Source organism: Triticum aestivum, chromosome 6A (genome assembly GCF_018294505.1).
Source record: "Triticum aestivum cultivar Chinese Spring chromosome 6A, IWGSC CS RefSeq v2.1, whole genome shotgun sequence".
In the NCBI taxonomy this organism is placed as follows: Eukaryota; Viridiplantae; Streptophyta; class Magnoliopsida; order Poales; family Poaceae; genus Triticum; species Triticum aestivum.
The window spans coordinates 32,751,022-32,766,567 of NC_057809.1; the positions used below are offsets into that span (position 1 = coordinate 32,751,022).

At 46.4% G+C, this 15,546-nt stretch overlaps 2 protein-coding genes across 2 annotated transcripts; both read right to left on the bottom strand.

The window, feature by feature from the left end:
* Positions 1-1,279: 1,279 nt before the first annotated feature.
* Positions 1,280-5,307, bottom strand: LOC123129379 (uncharacterized). The gene is made up of 2 exons (XM_044549569.1): positions 4,195-5,307; positions 1,280-3,453 (listed from the first exon to the last, which is right to left on the bottom strand). Exon 1 carries the CDS (start codon positions 5,305-5,307, stop codon positions 4,378-4,380), a length of 930 nt encoding a protein of 309 aa, XP_044405504.1. The 3' UTR covers positions 1,280-3,453; positions 4,195-4,377.
* Positions 5,308-7,808: 2,501 nt separating this feature from the next.
* Positions 7,809-10,396, bottom strand: LOC123130143 (putative F-box protein At3g19560). The gene is made up of 2 exons (XM_044550088.1): positions 9,262-10,396; positions 7,809-8,096 (listed from the first exon to the last, which is right to left on the bottom strand). The coding sequence occupies exons 1-2, from the start codon at positions 10,370-10,372 to the stop codon at positions 8,089-8,091; spliced, it is 1,119 nt and encodes a 372-aa protein (XP_044406023.1). The 5' UTR covers positions 10,373-10,396; the 3' UTR covers positions 7,809-8,088.
* Between the last annotated feature and the right edge of the window lie 5,150 nt (positions 10,397-15,546).

The following is a 15,546-nucleotide window of genomic DNA, read 5'->3' on the forward strand; positions in this document are numbered from 1 at the left end:
CTCCTGTAAATGATGAAGAGGATACAGAGCAGTTGACCGAAGTAGTGGAAGGTACGAAAATATGTTCATTAGGTGCTTCCTTGGTTTTTCCTAGTTCCTGGCTGAATTTAACTGTTTTCTGGTTGCTTTACTTTATTCTCAGAATTACTTGAAGAAATGGTTGGCCTCAACGTAGCTCTAGTGATAATAATTCCATCCCCGATGATGCATGATTCCGCATCATATAAATCTGGGTGAGTACTACTTACTTCCCTTGATAAGTACATGAATGACTTGCTACATTATTTGCTAACCTACAGTTTGTACAGTTCGGAGCCTTGGGAAATCTTGCTGCCTCGCAGATATGGAGAGATGGAGTTGGAGTGATGGTGCAAAACTGCATATCTTGTTGCTGGTTGAAATGATTGTGTCGTCGTTTTATTTTGGTCCATGCCTCATGTTGGAACATCTATCTGTTTTATTTTGGTCAGTTGTGTGAACTTAAGTTATCTGTGTCGTATGAGACTGATGTGCTGCTGCTACTAAGAACTCTAGCTATTATCTATGATGTATGGCTGCTCATGGACTGATGCATTGTATGGTTATTATCTCTGTCAACTTCAGTGTTAAATATATTTGCGTGCATTGTGTGGCCTGATGACTGTTCATACACCCGCAAACTTCCCCTGGTTTGATACCACTATATGTGATTTCAAACATCAGGACATACCGGGATGGATTTGGTGCACGGCATTGAACGACCAAAAGTATCCAGACAGTGCTGTTCGGATATTTAGGGGTGTTTTGATGAACCGCAAAAGTATCTAGGCAGTGCTGTTCGGATATTTAGGGGTGTTTTGATGAACCACGTTAGAGTTGCCTTTAACCGTATGCGCCTGGCCGTCCAGCACCACCATCCTCATATCAGAATGGGGCGCTGTTGCTGCAGCATATGAATCACGTGCTGTTGGCTTTACACTTATATTTGTATTTGCACACCATGAACAGCACATCAGAGATTACATTAGCACATTTGCTGACACCAACAAATAAAACCATAATAGATAAAACTGCAACTCCCATTGCTGCTATTGCTGGTCGAAAGGCTTGCTATGCAGTGATAGATAGCACCAGGCAGGCAAGTGTAGTCCAACATTCGTCAGCCAAAATCAGATAAAAAATTCTACAGGCGCACACAATGGACATAAGCAAGAACATTAAGTCATATCGACCGACCTAATACAACATGGAACATGATCAAACGGAAACAGAGAGACAATGAACACACACGCAACGTAAGCCAAGATCATCGGGCAGGCAAGCTTGCTTGGAAACCATAAAGCAAATGTACCCCAAATGCTAATTAACCGAAGTAAGCTAGTGTGTATCTTCAACAAGCCAGTAGGCTAATTGCGCCTAGAATTTACATAACAGAGGAAGTTAGCAATGAACGATTAATCCTACAATTCCACTTCCCAGTTGACCATGCGTGCAACATAGGGGGTCGATATCTCCGTCTGAAGCATACAAAATGGACAGAACCCACAACACAGAAGCCAATTCCTGCATCTCAGAAACAAGAATACAAATCTAGGTACCTGTGGAGCAACCAACGTCATTAGGCAAACCATTTTGTACGACTAATACATGGAAAAGAGTACAAGTTATGCAACCTCACAAGTTTTTATGATTCAAACAGTAAAAAATAGCTTCACCATAAAGGAAATTCTACCAAAAACACCGAAGTTGAATCATCTCAGCGCTCTCGGAAAAAAACAGAAATATAAACAGAGATTATCAGTAGGTAAATTGTGGGGTGGTGGCACACTTTCAACTTCTACTGTCAGCACATTCTCGATCATTTTCGCCATCTTCTCTCAGTAGAGGCTAAGAGACCAATGGTTCAAATAACTCCTACAGAGGTAAATGCTGAACCGTCTAGCTTACCAAACAATTTGAAATATATTTTTAAAACTTTCTTCGGTACAGAATACATGCCATGTTTGAAAACTGCACGGCATAAAAAAACAACACTTTTTTAGGGGAAACTGTAGGGGAGGCCCTGACAGTAAATTTTATTAAAATAGATAATTTACAAGAGAGAGAATATATACATCGCGAGAGAGATAGAAGGGCAGGGGGCACATAGAGAAGAATTTTTTTAGCAGGCTAATCACTAGACCAGAAAAGGACCAAAAAAACAACACTTTGACCACTCCCTCAATCATATTTGGTTACTTAATAGTAAAAATTGTGGTGGAACGTCAAGAGCAGCTGGCAACATCAACTGAAGCTGGCAAAATTGTGGCGGAATGTCAAGTGCAACTGGACTGACTAAAGGGGCATCTGGCCAATGCGCAGAACAAAACAAAAATGCAAGCTGACAAGCATCAAACAGAGAAAACCATTCAAGTGGGTGAGAAGGTATTGCTCAAACTGCAGCCTAATGCTTAATGTTCAGCGGTGAACAGGCCTTGTCTGAAGCTGGCATTCAAATACTCTGGACCGTACACTGTGTTGGATTGGAGCTAATTGGTTCAGAGGTACTCCCTCCGTCCGGAAATACTTGTCTTAGAAATGGTTGAAAATGGATGTATCTATAACTAAAATAAGTCTAGACACAACCATTTCTAAGACAAGTATTTCCGGACGGAGGGAGTATATCTCTTGGAACTGCAGCCTGGAAGTGCCGTCCATCCCGTGTTCCATGTCCCGAAATCACTGAGTTAGGTCTGGAGAATCCAGACCTGAAGCAATTCTTGATCGGCGGCTCGTCAAGAAAGGGAATTCCGCTATACCGCAAGGGTTTATCAACTGTTCTGGTATTCCTCAAGAACAGGCAACTTGGACGATCTCAATATACTGAAGCAGCACTACCGAGGGGAAATGTAACAACTGAAGGTGGTGAGACAGCCAGAACAGAGGAAAAGACGTAGAGAGCAAGGGCGCCACCGGTCGAGTTAGGTACGCGGATAATGATGGCGATTGGCGAAGCGTGTGTTAAGTTAAGCGGGACCCAACTGTAAGCGTCATGTGTGTCTGGCCTATAAGGATGGCAAGAATAATGATGTAAGCAAATAACGATGGCAAGCTATAACGGTAGAACCGGCAAGAAATGAATGAGCAGTGAAAAACCCCCCTTTTTCGATCTTAGCTTTGTCCCTACCCCAGTCCCTATGTATCTCTGGCAATATCAATCTCACGTCCTGGCTAGCCGGTGGCAATGTCAGCTAAGATGCTAGACGGAGAAGAGCCCACACTAACAAAAGCAATCTATTTGGTAACCAAGAACTGGTAGTAAAAAGGAACGCAATATTTTTTTATTTTGAAAGAACATTTTAGATACTTCAACTGGCATGCAGAAGATATTCTTACCTGCTCAACCAAAAATCATAATAGCATATCTACCCAGACAATCATCTTATGTACTGGACAAAAGTTCAGCTCCATCATGCCCACCACCAATGCTCGTCCCTACAAGCATAATATAAGAAGTCAAACACTCAAACAACCAATGACATTCCTATGGAAAGCCACATAGATACGAGAAGGCATCACTGAAGATATTTAGTTAAACTCGCATGTGTAATTTCAGAAAAAAACAACTAAGGGCCTCTTCGGTTCAGAGGAACCTTGAAGGATTCTACTCAAAAAATAAATCATGCAAGCTCGTACGAATGGCAAGTTAGAACACATAGGCCCTTTTCATATGGTCTACTTCACATGCAATTCCAAAGGAAAATTTCGATCGAGTCCAGCCTCTTTGAAACTTTTTTTGCTTCAGACTTCGGATGACAAATATGGAACCCACCTAGCCCTTCAAAAATGTTCCTGGGTTTTTTTTCCTATGGCACAACCAAACATCATGTTTTACACATTAATGTCCTTTCTATTTCTATATGATTTTTAGCAAGATCAGCAGAGATATCAATATTGAATTACACAAGTAAGCTTCCAAATGTACGTATTGAGCTAAGTATTTGATGTGTTAGTCGCTTCCTGTTAGTTTTCATGTACCACATAGTCTAATGATAATAAAAATTAAAGATGTCGGAATATTCAAAACAACACCACCCCCCTCCCTAAACTAGGTACCACTAACAATACTTTTCCAGTTTATAAGTCATAACCATTATATAAAACACCAACACACAAGCATCCGGGCAGAACACTACAGCACAACTTCATTATACGTTATAAAGGCAATGCTATTACCTGCAGAATAAACACTTTCGAATTGATGATGATAAAATGCGTTGGTAGTCTCGTAAAATTTCTTGAATTGCAGTGACTCAAGCTGCAGCATGATGACACCATCACCACCTGTAGTCAGCAAAACCACATTATTGTACTCGGCAAGCCCTTCTATCAGGGGTTGCACTCTCTCCTTCTCTGGATTCAGGGATAGTAGCTTGTCCAGTTCAATAGTTCTTCCCATCCCCATGAAGCAACACCGTGAGAATCAGTCTTTCTCTTCCATAATTGGGCGGTGAAGCCTAATATGGAGAGTAAACCCAGTCCACCACCCTCAGCCCGCATAACCGCGAACTGGAGGAGATCCACTTCAGACAGACATGGTGGTAGTCGGATCACATCTAGGATCTGCCTCTCCAAATCAAACTCGAGAATTGCGTCCGAACGCCCGCCAAGGCACCAGTAAAGGGAATTCCCAAGCATCAGAGCCGAGAAGCCCCGAAAATAGATGGCGAAAATACCCCTAGTAGTATATCCCTCGAATGGAATCAGTGGTGAGATGAGAGCACCCCAGACGCCTTTCTCCGACGAGTAAACGCGGGCGAGCAATCGCATGTGTTGCTTGTCTTGTCCGCCAACCCCTACCAAGATCACCTGGAAGTGGCGGGCCTCGCCGGCGGCGCGAAGCACCGCCCCGTGGATCGAGTTCGCGACCCCGACGAACCCTGGGGGAAAAGCGATGCGGTGCTGCTCGCCGGTGACGGGGTCCCACACCAGGACGTGATTCCGTGAGTTGGGGGAGATGAGCACGAGGCCGTGGCGGCAGCCGAGGACCCAGGAGTGGCAGCTCTCGTTGAGCTGCAGTGATAGGCGCTCGCCGGGGACGCGATGGGGGGGATCCATGGTGGGCGTGTACGAGACGCATCGGTCGCCCTCGACGAAGCAGCCGAGGAGGGGAGGGCTGTGGCGGTGGTGCTCGCGGAAGCGGCGGAAGAAGCGGACGTCGGAGACGAGGAGGCGCCAGCGCTTGCAGACGAGGGAGGCGCGGGGGAGGGTGGATGGCAGCGGAGGGAGGCGGAGGAGGATCTCGGCGAGTAGGTTTTCGTCCTCCAGCGGCGGCGCCGCCGGAGACATCTCGCTCTCCTCTCCTCAGAGCTCGTGCGGTGCGGGAGGACGCTGCGAGTTGGGGCGAGATCGAAAGCCCAATGGAGGAAGCCCACCATAAGTAAAGGTCACGGGCTGCCTCTTCTTCTCATCATCTCAAAAACAAAACAAAAACAAAAACTTCACGGGCTACCCAAAAAAAAAACGACACAGGGAATTAACAATTAATGTTAGAAAAAAACAGAGAGAATTTTCCTCTAGGGTTTCCCTCTAGTTTCGAAATCACTAATTGAGAAGTATTCTTTGTCACTCTCATCTTCCCAGGACGCGACTAGGAAAAGCCTTCCTTCCTTTGATTGAGCCGATGGATTCGCCTCCCCTCCAACTGTCGCTCCGGCGGCCAGCGGCCGGGAGGGGGGGGGGGGGTATTCCTGGTGCCTCCGCTTAGATAGGTAGGGTTTTAGTTCTCACAAGGGTGGCGCTTACATGGATGGCGGTGCTTCTTCTTCGAGTCAGTCTTCCGAACTCCGATCCTAAGTTTCTTCGTCGGGACGGATTAGACATAGCTCCGGCGTATATTCCTGCCAGCCCCTCGGAGTGGCGAGGTTAGGGTTTCTTGTCATGCTCACGCAACTACAAGATTTGATGCCAGATTCTTCATATTGATTCAAGGGTTCAATGGCGACAACTGCGGCTGCCGGAAGCTGGTCCTTAGGGACATGTGCACAAAGAATTTCCGGCTGTCATTGACAAGGTCAATGTGGCTCCGGTATGGAGCGGCGACAGCGGTGCGTCGACGACTCGTTCTTGCCGTGGCAATGATCGTTTCGGTTGTTCATGGACCTCGATGTAATTTTTATTATATCTGAGGTGCTTTGTACTTTCGATGAATCTTTATAATATATCTGATGTTTTCACAAAAAAGAAGTTGCGACAAGTGGCGTATATGCAGTCTGCCACTTGTCACAACCCAAGAGTTTTGTATTTTTTAGATCCGTTTATTCAAAACTTTTTATCTCTAAACCATGTGGCCTAATCCCGAACCGGTTTCACCATTGGATTACTCGGGTCAAGATCTTCAAAACTAGATCCCATGTTGATCCGTTTATTCAAAACGTTTTATCTCTTGAACCACGCGTCAAAATCTTAAACCGGTTTCACCCTTGGATTCCTCTCGTCGAGATCTTTAAAATTAGATCCCATATTGATAGGTTTTGACGATCTTTTTTCACGAAAAAACCGCACACAAATCCAAGCATAAAAACCGAAACCGATAGCAATTTTTTTCGTTTCCGAAGAGGCATGACCGTGCCTCTCACAAAAGCATATCCGTGCCTCTCGTAGAAGAGAAAAATCATATTTTTTTTCCTGTTTCCGAGAGGCACAGACGTGTCTCTTGCGGAAGCAAATCCGTGCCTCTCACGAAAGAGGGAAAACATGTTTTCTTCATTTCCGAGAGGCACGACCGTGCCTCTCGTGAAAGCAAAATCATGCCTCCCACGAAAGAAAAAAACACTTTTTTCATTTCTGAGAGGCATGGTCACGGAAGCAAAACCGTGCCTCTCGTGGAAGGAAAAAACGCATTTTTTTCATTTTTCGAGAGGCAAGGGAGGCACGCCTCCCACGGAAGCAAAACCGTGCCTCTCGTGGAAGAAAAAAACGCATTTTTTTTCATTTTTCGAGAGGCAAGGGAGGCACGCCTCTCACGGAAGCAAAACCGTGCCTCTCGTGAAGCAAATTCATACCTCTCACCGAAGGAAAAAAAAGAACACGTTTTTTCGCGCATTTTTTTCAAAATACAATTTTTTTTCAAAAGTTAAGAAAGACCATGGAAAGCCGAAAAAAAATATGTAAAAAGCCAAAAACGCGTGCGAAAAATAAATTTGGAGGGCGCGTCCAGAGTGCGACCCTTGGGGAGGCTCGGAACGAGCACTCCTTAATTAGCTGCTCTCAGCCCGAGTCAAAATAAACCTGAGATCTGCATGTCAGGATTATCACTTATGAGAAGATCTGTATTTCAAGCGCCAGTCTACCACAATGGTGATCTTGTACAATGGTAATTATTATACACTTGTTATTTAGCAAGTGCCATTGTTAGTAGTTTCTCCAGCCAAGTGTCATCTCTGAAGAGGATCCATGGACTTGCTTCAGTGAAATGCTAATCTAAGGTTGGCACCTGACTTCTCGGTAACAGAATCTTCATATAGCTTTCCAATTCTTGGTAACCGAATCTTGGAATGCAATATTCCAATAATCATTACTGAGTAGGAAGACTGCTGCATTTCCTTCCTTTTGTTCTAGCTTATCTAGACAGCATTTCTTCAGTCTGCACGATACCAGAATTCAGTGGAACCTGGTAAATCAAACTTATATGTGTATTAAATCTGCTCTGATCATTAGGGGAGCATGACTTATTATTTCCAGCCTGACAAAATGTTTTTCTTTGCAGTGAGCAGCCACCTTATGATGTTTACTGTTTATTGCAGCAACAAGATGCACATAAACACTGTCAAATATGTAAGCAAGGATCGTCACACAGGCAAGATTGCTTCGAAAGCATATAGCAAATGAACCACACAGCAAGTACTACTTAAACAAAGCAAATCAATGTATCTTCATCATGCCTGTTGGCTAATTGTGGCCAGAAATTAGGTAACAGAGGGAAGGGCAAGTTGACCAAGTTAAAGATTAACTCATACAGGTCCACTTGTGCAAGCTACAAAGATGGCCGATCTCCATGAGAAATTGTCAAAATGAAAGAACCTTCAGCAAAGAAGTCCATTCCTGCTTCTCAGCAACCGGAACACAATTCTAGATACCTGTAGAGCAATTGATGTTATTAGTCAAACCGATTTGTACTGTCCATTCATGGAAAATATGAAGTTGCATAATCTGTTCTTTGTGATCTAGAAAGCAATTATCAGCTTCATCATTGTGAAGATTGTACTACTAAAAAAGAGGAATCATCTAAGCATTATTGGAAAAAGATAACAATATAAACAAATAAGAGTGATAAGAAGAGTGGAAGACAGTTAATTCCTAAAGCCACATCTTCCGCTTCTACAGTTACCACATCCTCAGGTTTGTTGCCACATCTGATCTCAGAGAATAATTGATCGTGGCCATTCAGATTTAAACAAATATATTGCATGACTATTGTTGGAAAAAATGGACTTACCACTTGCAGGACTATCCTAAAAGTTAACAGAATAAACATTCTTATAAATTTTAAACCAACTCGCTATTATGGGTTTAAGATTATTAGCAAGATCGGTAGACGTAGCAATACTGAATAGAACAATAACTTTCTTTAAGCTTCTAAATGTGCATACATAGGAGATATCTATTTGATATTTTGGTTGCTTCAAGCTAGTTTTTCAAGTAGTTGTCTCCGATTGTTATATATCTCATCTTGTAGAAAAGAACTTAACTGCCACCCTAAACTGATGAGAAACTTTCCCAACTTTGACTTTAACCACAGTGTCAAATGGTGATTTTAATAAAAATATGAGAATATTAAAAACAACTTGGCATCATATTTATCAACAATACAACAGAATGGTGCCAGCACATCACCTCATTGGTTGAGAAAAACTGCAATGCATCTACATGCTCTAGCACTACCATTATACAGTTCTTGCATATGTCAACAAGTAGACAACAACGAAATTTAGTTCAGTTATAATATAAAGAATTTTTCAACTTGGCCACAGAAACAGAACTGGTGGCATGAGCTAAACTAGATATCAGAAACCAATATCTTTCTCAATCATTAGAATTACATAAACACCACCACACAACCATTGGGACATAACAAAAATGCTATGTGTTGAAGAGATCATATCAAGCAGCAAAATAATAATTGATATGACACTACTTAAAATTGTTAGCTTAACATGAAAGGATGTGAAAGGCATTCCATTAACCCATCATCAAAAAGTAACCTGGTTTTGTTATACTGGCAGTGCAAAGGCATGCTATTACCTGCAGCATAGACACTTTCAAATGGATAATAACAAAGCCATTTGTAGGTGTCGAAAACTTTCTTGAACCGCAATGACTCAATCTGGACAGTGAAGACGATGCTCATACCGACCCGCAGGAACACCAAATTATTATCCTCAGCAAACCCATATATGGTTACATGCTCCTCTGGATCCAGGGAAAGTAGCTTGTCCAATTCAACAGTTCTTACTATCCCCCATGATCGAACACCATTACAGATGGTGTTCCTCTTCCATAACCGGGCAGTGAGGCCTGACACGGAGAAAAAACCCAGCTCACCATCCTCAGCCCGCATGAGTGTGAAGCCTTGAACATCAAACATATTTGCTGGCAACGGTATCACGGCCAGGCTCTCCCTCTCCAAATCAAACTCAAGGATATTTGGCAAATTACCATAAAGTATCCAGTAAAGGGAATGCCCAGCCAGCACAGCCAGATCCCCAGAAGCCCTGGTGGGAAATTCGTTCCCGGAGGGAATCGATGTTAAGATGGGATTACCCCACGCCACGGTCTTGGACGAGTAAACGCAGGCCAGCGCTCGTCCATGTTGCATCTCATCGTGGTCTGCCACTACCAAGACGATCTGGAAGTGGACGTCCCCGGGAGCAGCGCGGAGCACCGCCCCGCGGACCAACTTGAGCCGATCGAATCCCGTGGGAATGGATACGTTGTGCTGGTGGCCGGTGACGGGGGCCCATACCAGCAACTGGAGCCTCGTTGGGTCGAGGATTAATACAAGGCCATGGCGGCACCCGAGGACCCGGAACTGGAAGTGGACAAGGTCGGACTGCAAGGAAAAACGCCCGGGCGGAACACGATCTGGGGCCTCCAGAGTAGGCTCGAAGGACGGGCCGTCGGCACCTGCGCGGAAGCAGCCGAGGAGTGGAGGGTTGCGGCGGTGGTGGAGGCGGAAGCGGCGGGAGAAGGCTGGGTCGGAAATGAGGCTGCGCCAGCGCCTGCAGACGGCGGAGGCGCGCGGGAGGGAGGACGGGAGCGGCGGCAGGCGGAGGAGGATCTCGGAGAGCAGGTTGTCGTCCTCCAGCGCCGCCGCCGCCGGCTCGCCCTCCTCACAGCTTATGCGGCAGCCCATGGCGTGAAATGCGGGTGACCTAAAGTGACACTGGACCCGCTGCCAGTGCGAGAGGGATGGAAATTGATTAAGCCCACGAACACACCATGTCTCCGCTGTGGACATCAACGAGGCCCACAAGCCCATAAAAAGCACACACGCATTTGACCTCTGTAATGGACCTGATCTAGATCCGAGGAGTTTGGTAGGGGAGGAGAAGGGAAGAGGAGGCCGGTGGAGAAGAGCAGCTTCTCTAGTTAAGTGTTGATACAATAATTCTCGATGATCCACTCACACGCACCGGGTCCTAGTAATACCCGCGGCACGTAGGCCTCACGCACGCGACGCACCCTGACTATGCGGACCCACTGGTCATCCCTCTTCAGAGCGCCTTGACCCCATCAACCCTGGATTGGCCGTGACGCCGTTGCCCTTGCTGTCCAGTGGGGCCGCTGTGATAGGTGGGGCAGCTGTGGCAGCCGTGACATCCCCCCCCACCCCGCTTGTGTACCGACTTGACCCCAAGGCAGTGTAGAGGGAAACCGTTGCTGCAGCACCACCGGGTCTTCCCATGTTGACAGCGACGCATGGAGATGACTCCATTGCACACGGATGCGAGGGCGAGTATCGCAAGCCACCCGCACCAGCTTGCGGTCGAGCACCAGCTCCGGAACATGCTCCGCCTGCAAAATTGAGTTATCTGGAGGTAGGTCAGCACTTGCTGGTACGGTAGCTCCAAAGGCTTTCTTCAGTTGGGAGACGTGAACAACAGGATGGATGCGGCTGGAAGCAGGCAACTGCAGTTTTTATGCCACTGCCCCGACGCGAGCCAGCACTCTGTATGGTCCATAGTAGCGAAAGGCGAGCTTCTGATGCGGTCGTTGCGCCACGGAGGATTGTATGAATGGCTGCAACTTGAGCAGCACTGCGTCCCCAACCGCAAACTCTCTGTTCGTGCGGCGCCGGTCGGCCTGGACTTTCATGCGGTCCTGGGCACGCTTGAGTTGTTGTTGTAAGTGTTCGATCATGACTTCTCTCTCCTGGAGCCATGCTGCAAGATCAGGAACTAAGCATTCGTCAATCTGTGCGACACCAAACTCTCTGGAAGGTGGCCGTAGATGACCTCAAATGGTGTTTTGCCCAGCGGCGAGTGGAAAAATGTATTATACGAGTATTCAACAAGAGATAGCCATTTGGACCATTTGCCAGGGCAGGAGTGGACTGCGCACCTTAGGTATCCTTCCAGACACTGATTGACGCGTTCGGTTTGCCCGTCGGTCTGGAAGTGGTATGAAGAGCTGAGGCGCAGGTCCGTCCGGCAGAGCTTGAATAGTTCCTGCCACACATGCCCTGTAAATATACGGTCCTGGTTTGAGATTATGGCCAGTGGCAAGCTGTGGAGCCGAAAGATCTCTTTCATGAAGACCTTGGCGTGGAGAGCCATGAATGGGTGAGTCAGAGGCACGAAATGTGCGTATTTGGAGAACTTATCCACCGCCACCAGAACAGTGTCGTACCCTCCTGACCGGGGCTACCCTTCAATGAAATCAAGCAAGATAACTGACCAGGGTTCTTGTGGTATTGGCAATGGTTGGAGAAGTCCAGCTGGGGAGATGCGCTCTGTTTTTGCTTGCTAGCAGACCAACAGTTGCGCACCAAGGCCTTGACATGCAGCTTCATCCCTTTCCATGCGAACAGTCGCTTGACTCGGTTGTAGGTGGCATGGAAGCCCGAATGCCCGCCCGCGGCACTGTCATGGAGAGCTCGTATCAAGTGTTGTTGGGTGTCAGTATCTTCTCCAATCCACACTCTCCCTCGGCAGTGCAGAATGTCATCCTGGGAGGTGTAGTCAGGCTCGCTGTCCGGCACCAGTGCTAGCTTTGTCATGCGTTGCTGTGCCAGTGGATCTGTCTGATAGCTGCGCTTAATAGCTTCCAGCCAGGTAGGTTTACAGATGGAGATAACGGCCATTTCTGCCTCTGGTTTGTGTTCGCGTCGTGACAGCACATCAGCCGCTCGATTTGTCACTCCCGTTTTGTACTGAATGGTGTATTGAAGGCCAATCAGCTTCGTAAACGCCCTTTGCTGAATTGGGGTGTTGAGCCATTGGTCCATCAGGTTCAGCAGGCTGTTTTGATCGGTGCGGACCATGAACTCTGAATGCTGTAGATAGGGCCACCAGTGGTCGATGGCCAGAAGCAGAACCAAGCACTCTTTCTTGTATGCCGATAGGCCTAAATTTCGTGGAGCCAACGCTTTGCTGAGGTACGCAACCGGATGCCATCCTTCCATCGGGACTGCGCCAATTCCCATGGCACTCGCGTCCATTTCGATGACGAATTGCTTTCGGAAGACTAGCAATGCGAGCACTGGGGCCTACACCAGAGCTTGTTTCAGTGCAAAGAATGCAGGTTTAGCTTGAAGGAAATATGCCCTAGCGGCAATAATAAAGTTGTTATTTATATTTCCTTATATCATGATAAATGTTTATTATTCATGCTAGAATTGTATTAAATGGAAACTTAGTACATGTGTGAATACATAGACAAAACAGAGTGTCCCTAGTATGCCTCTATTTGACTAGCTCGTTAATCAAAGATGGTTATGTTTCCTAACCATGGACATGTGTTGTCATTTGATAAACGAGATCACATCATTAGGAGAATGATTTGATGGACAAGACTCATCCATTAGCTTAGCATTATGATTGTTATAGTTTCATTGCTACTGCTTTCTTCATGACTTATACATGTTCCTCAGACTATGAGATTATGCAACTCCCGAAAACCGAAATAACACCTTGTGTGCTATCAAACGTCACAACGTAACTGGGTGATTATGAATATGCTCTACAGGTGTCTCCAAAGGTGTTTGTTGGGTTGGCATAGATCAAGATTAGGATTTTTCACTCCGTGTATCGGAGAGCACTAGTAGAAAAAGGGCCATTTTTCCCGGTTCGTGAGGGTCATTTGTCCCGGTTCCCGAACCGGGACTAAAGGGTCATAACTAAAGCCCTATACCTTTAGTCCCGGTTCGATCGGGAACCGGGACAGATGGGGCTCCACGTGGCCGCTGCGGCTTGCCTAGGCAGGGGGACCTTTTGTCCCGGTTGGTGTCACCAACCGGGACCAAAAGGCTTCCGCACGTCAGCAGTTTAGGGGCTGGGTTTTTTGTTTTTTCTGAAGGGGGGGGGGGGGTGTAACACCCTCGATGCGACTATATCTCCCACGTGTCGAGGCACGACTTAGAGGCATAATCGCATTGAAGGCATATGTCGCAAGTGAGGTAATCTTCACACAACCCATGTAATATAATAAGGAAAGAGATACATAGTTGGCTTACACTCGCCACTTCACACAATTACATGAATGAAACATTACATCATACCATTACACTCAAGGTCCGACTACGGAACCAAAATAAAAGAAGAACCCCAAATGCGACAAAGGCCCCCCGATCGACCCCAACTGGGCTCCATACTGATCAACTAGAACGAAACATCACAAATGAACAAGGTCTCCAACGAGCTCCTCCTGAGCTGGGTTGCGTCATCTGCACGAACTCATCGGCACCTGCAAGCTGGTTTTTGAAGTATCTGTGAGCCACGGGGACTCAGCAATCTCGCACCCTCGCGATCAAGACTATTTAAGCTTATGGGTAAGGTAAAGGTTTGAGGTGGAGCTGCAGCAAGCGACTAGCATATATGGTGGCTAACATCCGCAAATGAGAGCGAGAAGAGAAGGCAAAGCACGGTCGGTAAAAGTATGATCAAGAAGTGATCCTGGACTACCTACGTCAAGCATAACTCCAACAACCGTGTTCACTTCCCGGACCCCACCGGAAAGAGACCATCACGGTTACACACGCGGTTGATTCATTTTAATTAAGGTCAAGTTCAGGTTTTCTACAACCGGACGTTAACAAATTCCCATCTGCCCATAACCGCGGGCACGGCTTTCGAAAGATCAATCCCTGCAGGGTGTCCCAACTTAGCCCATGACAAGCTCTCACGGTCAACGAAGGAATAGACCTCCACCCGAGACATCCCGATCAGACTCGGTATCCCAGTACAACAAGACATTTCGACAGGGTAAAACTAAACCAGCAACACCGCCCGATGCGCCGACATCCTGATGGGAGCTGCACATATCTCGTTCTCAGGGCAACACCGGATTGTCTAAACTTCCGGTAGGCCAGCCCAGAGTTGCCCCTGGTAGCCACCGGCGGCTGACGGTTTGGACCAACGCTTAGACAAGCACTGGCCCGGGGGGGGGGGCGGGTTAAAATAAAGATGACCCTCGGGATGCGCGACTCCCAAGGGAAAAAAGGCTAGGTGGCAAATGGTAAAACCAATGTTGGGCATTGCTGGCAAAGCTTTACTTAAGGCGAATTGTCAAGGGGTTCCCATTATAGCCCAACCGCGTAAGGGACGCAAAATCCGGGAACATAACACCGATATGACGGAAACTAGGGCGGCAAGAGTGGAACAAAACACCAGGCATAAGGCCGAGCCTTCCACCCTTTACCAAGTATATAGATGCATTAATTAAATACGATATATAGTGATATCCCAACAAGAAAACAATGTTCCAACAAGGAACGATCTCCATGTTCCAACAAGGAACAAAACTTCAATCTTCACCTGCAACTAACAACACTATAAGAGGGGCTGAGCAAAGCGGTAACATAGCCAATCAACGGTTTGCTAGGACAATGGTGGGTTAGAGGCTGAACATGGCAATTGGGAGGCTGACAAGCAAGTGGTAGGCATCGTAGCAAGGGCATAGCAAAAGAGCGAGCAAACTAGCATAGCAAAGATAGTAGTGATTTCGAGGGTATGATCATCTTGCTTGAAATCCCGCAAGGAAGAAGAACGAATCCATGAAGAAGACAAACAGGAGTAGACGAACGGATCCTCACAACACGACGTTATCGGAACCAACCCGAAGAAGCAATCACCGGAAAAGAAGCACACAACATAGTAAACAACCAACACGTCAACATGGCATGATGCACAAACGAGTATGATGCATGTACGGTTTAATGAAGCATGGCATGGCATGGCAAAGTGCACAAACAACACTACAAGTTAAGTGGAGCTCAATATGCAACGAGGTGCATATTGACGGAACACCACGTCAATTATTTAGTTCTCTCCCGTTTATGTACCCAACAATGTTAAATGTTGTTAAACA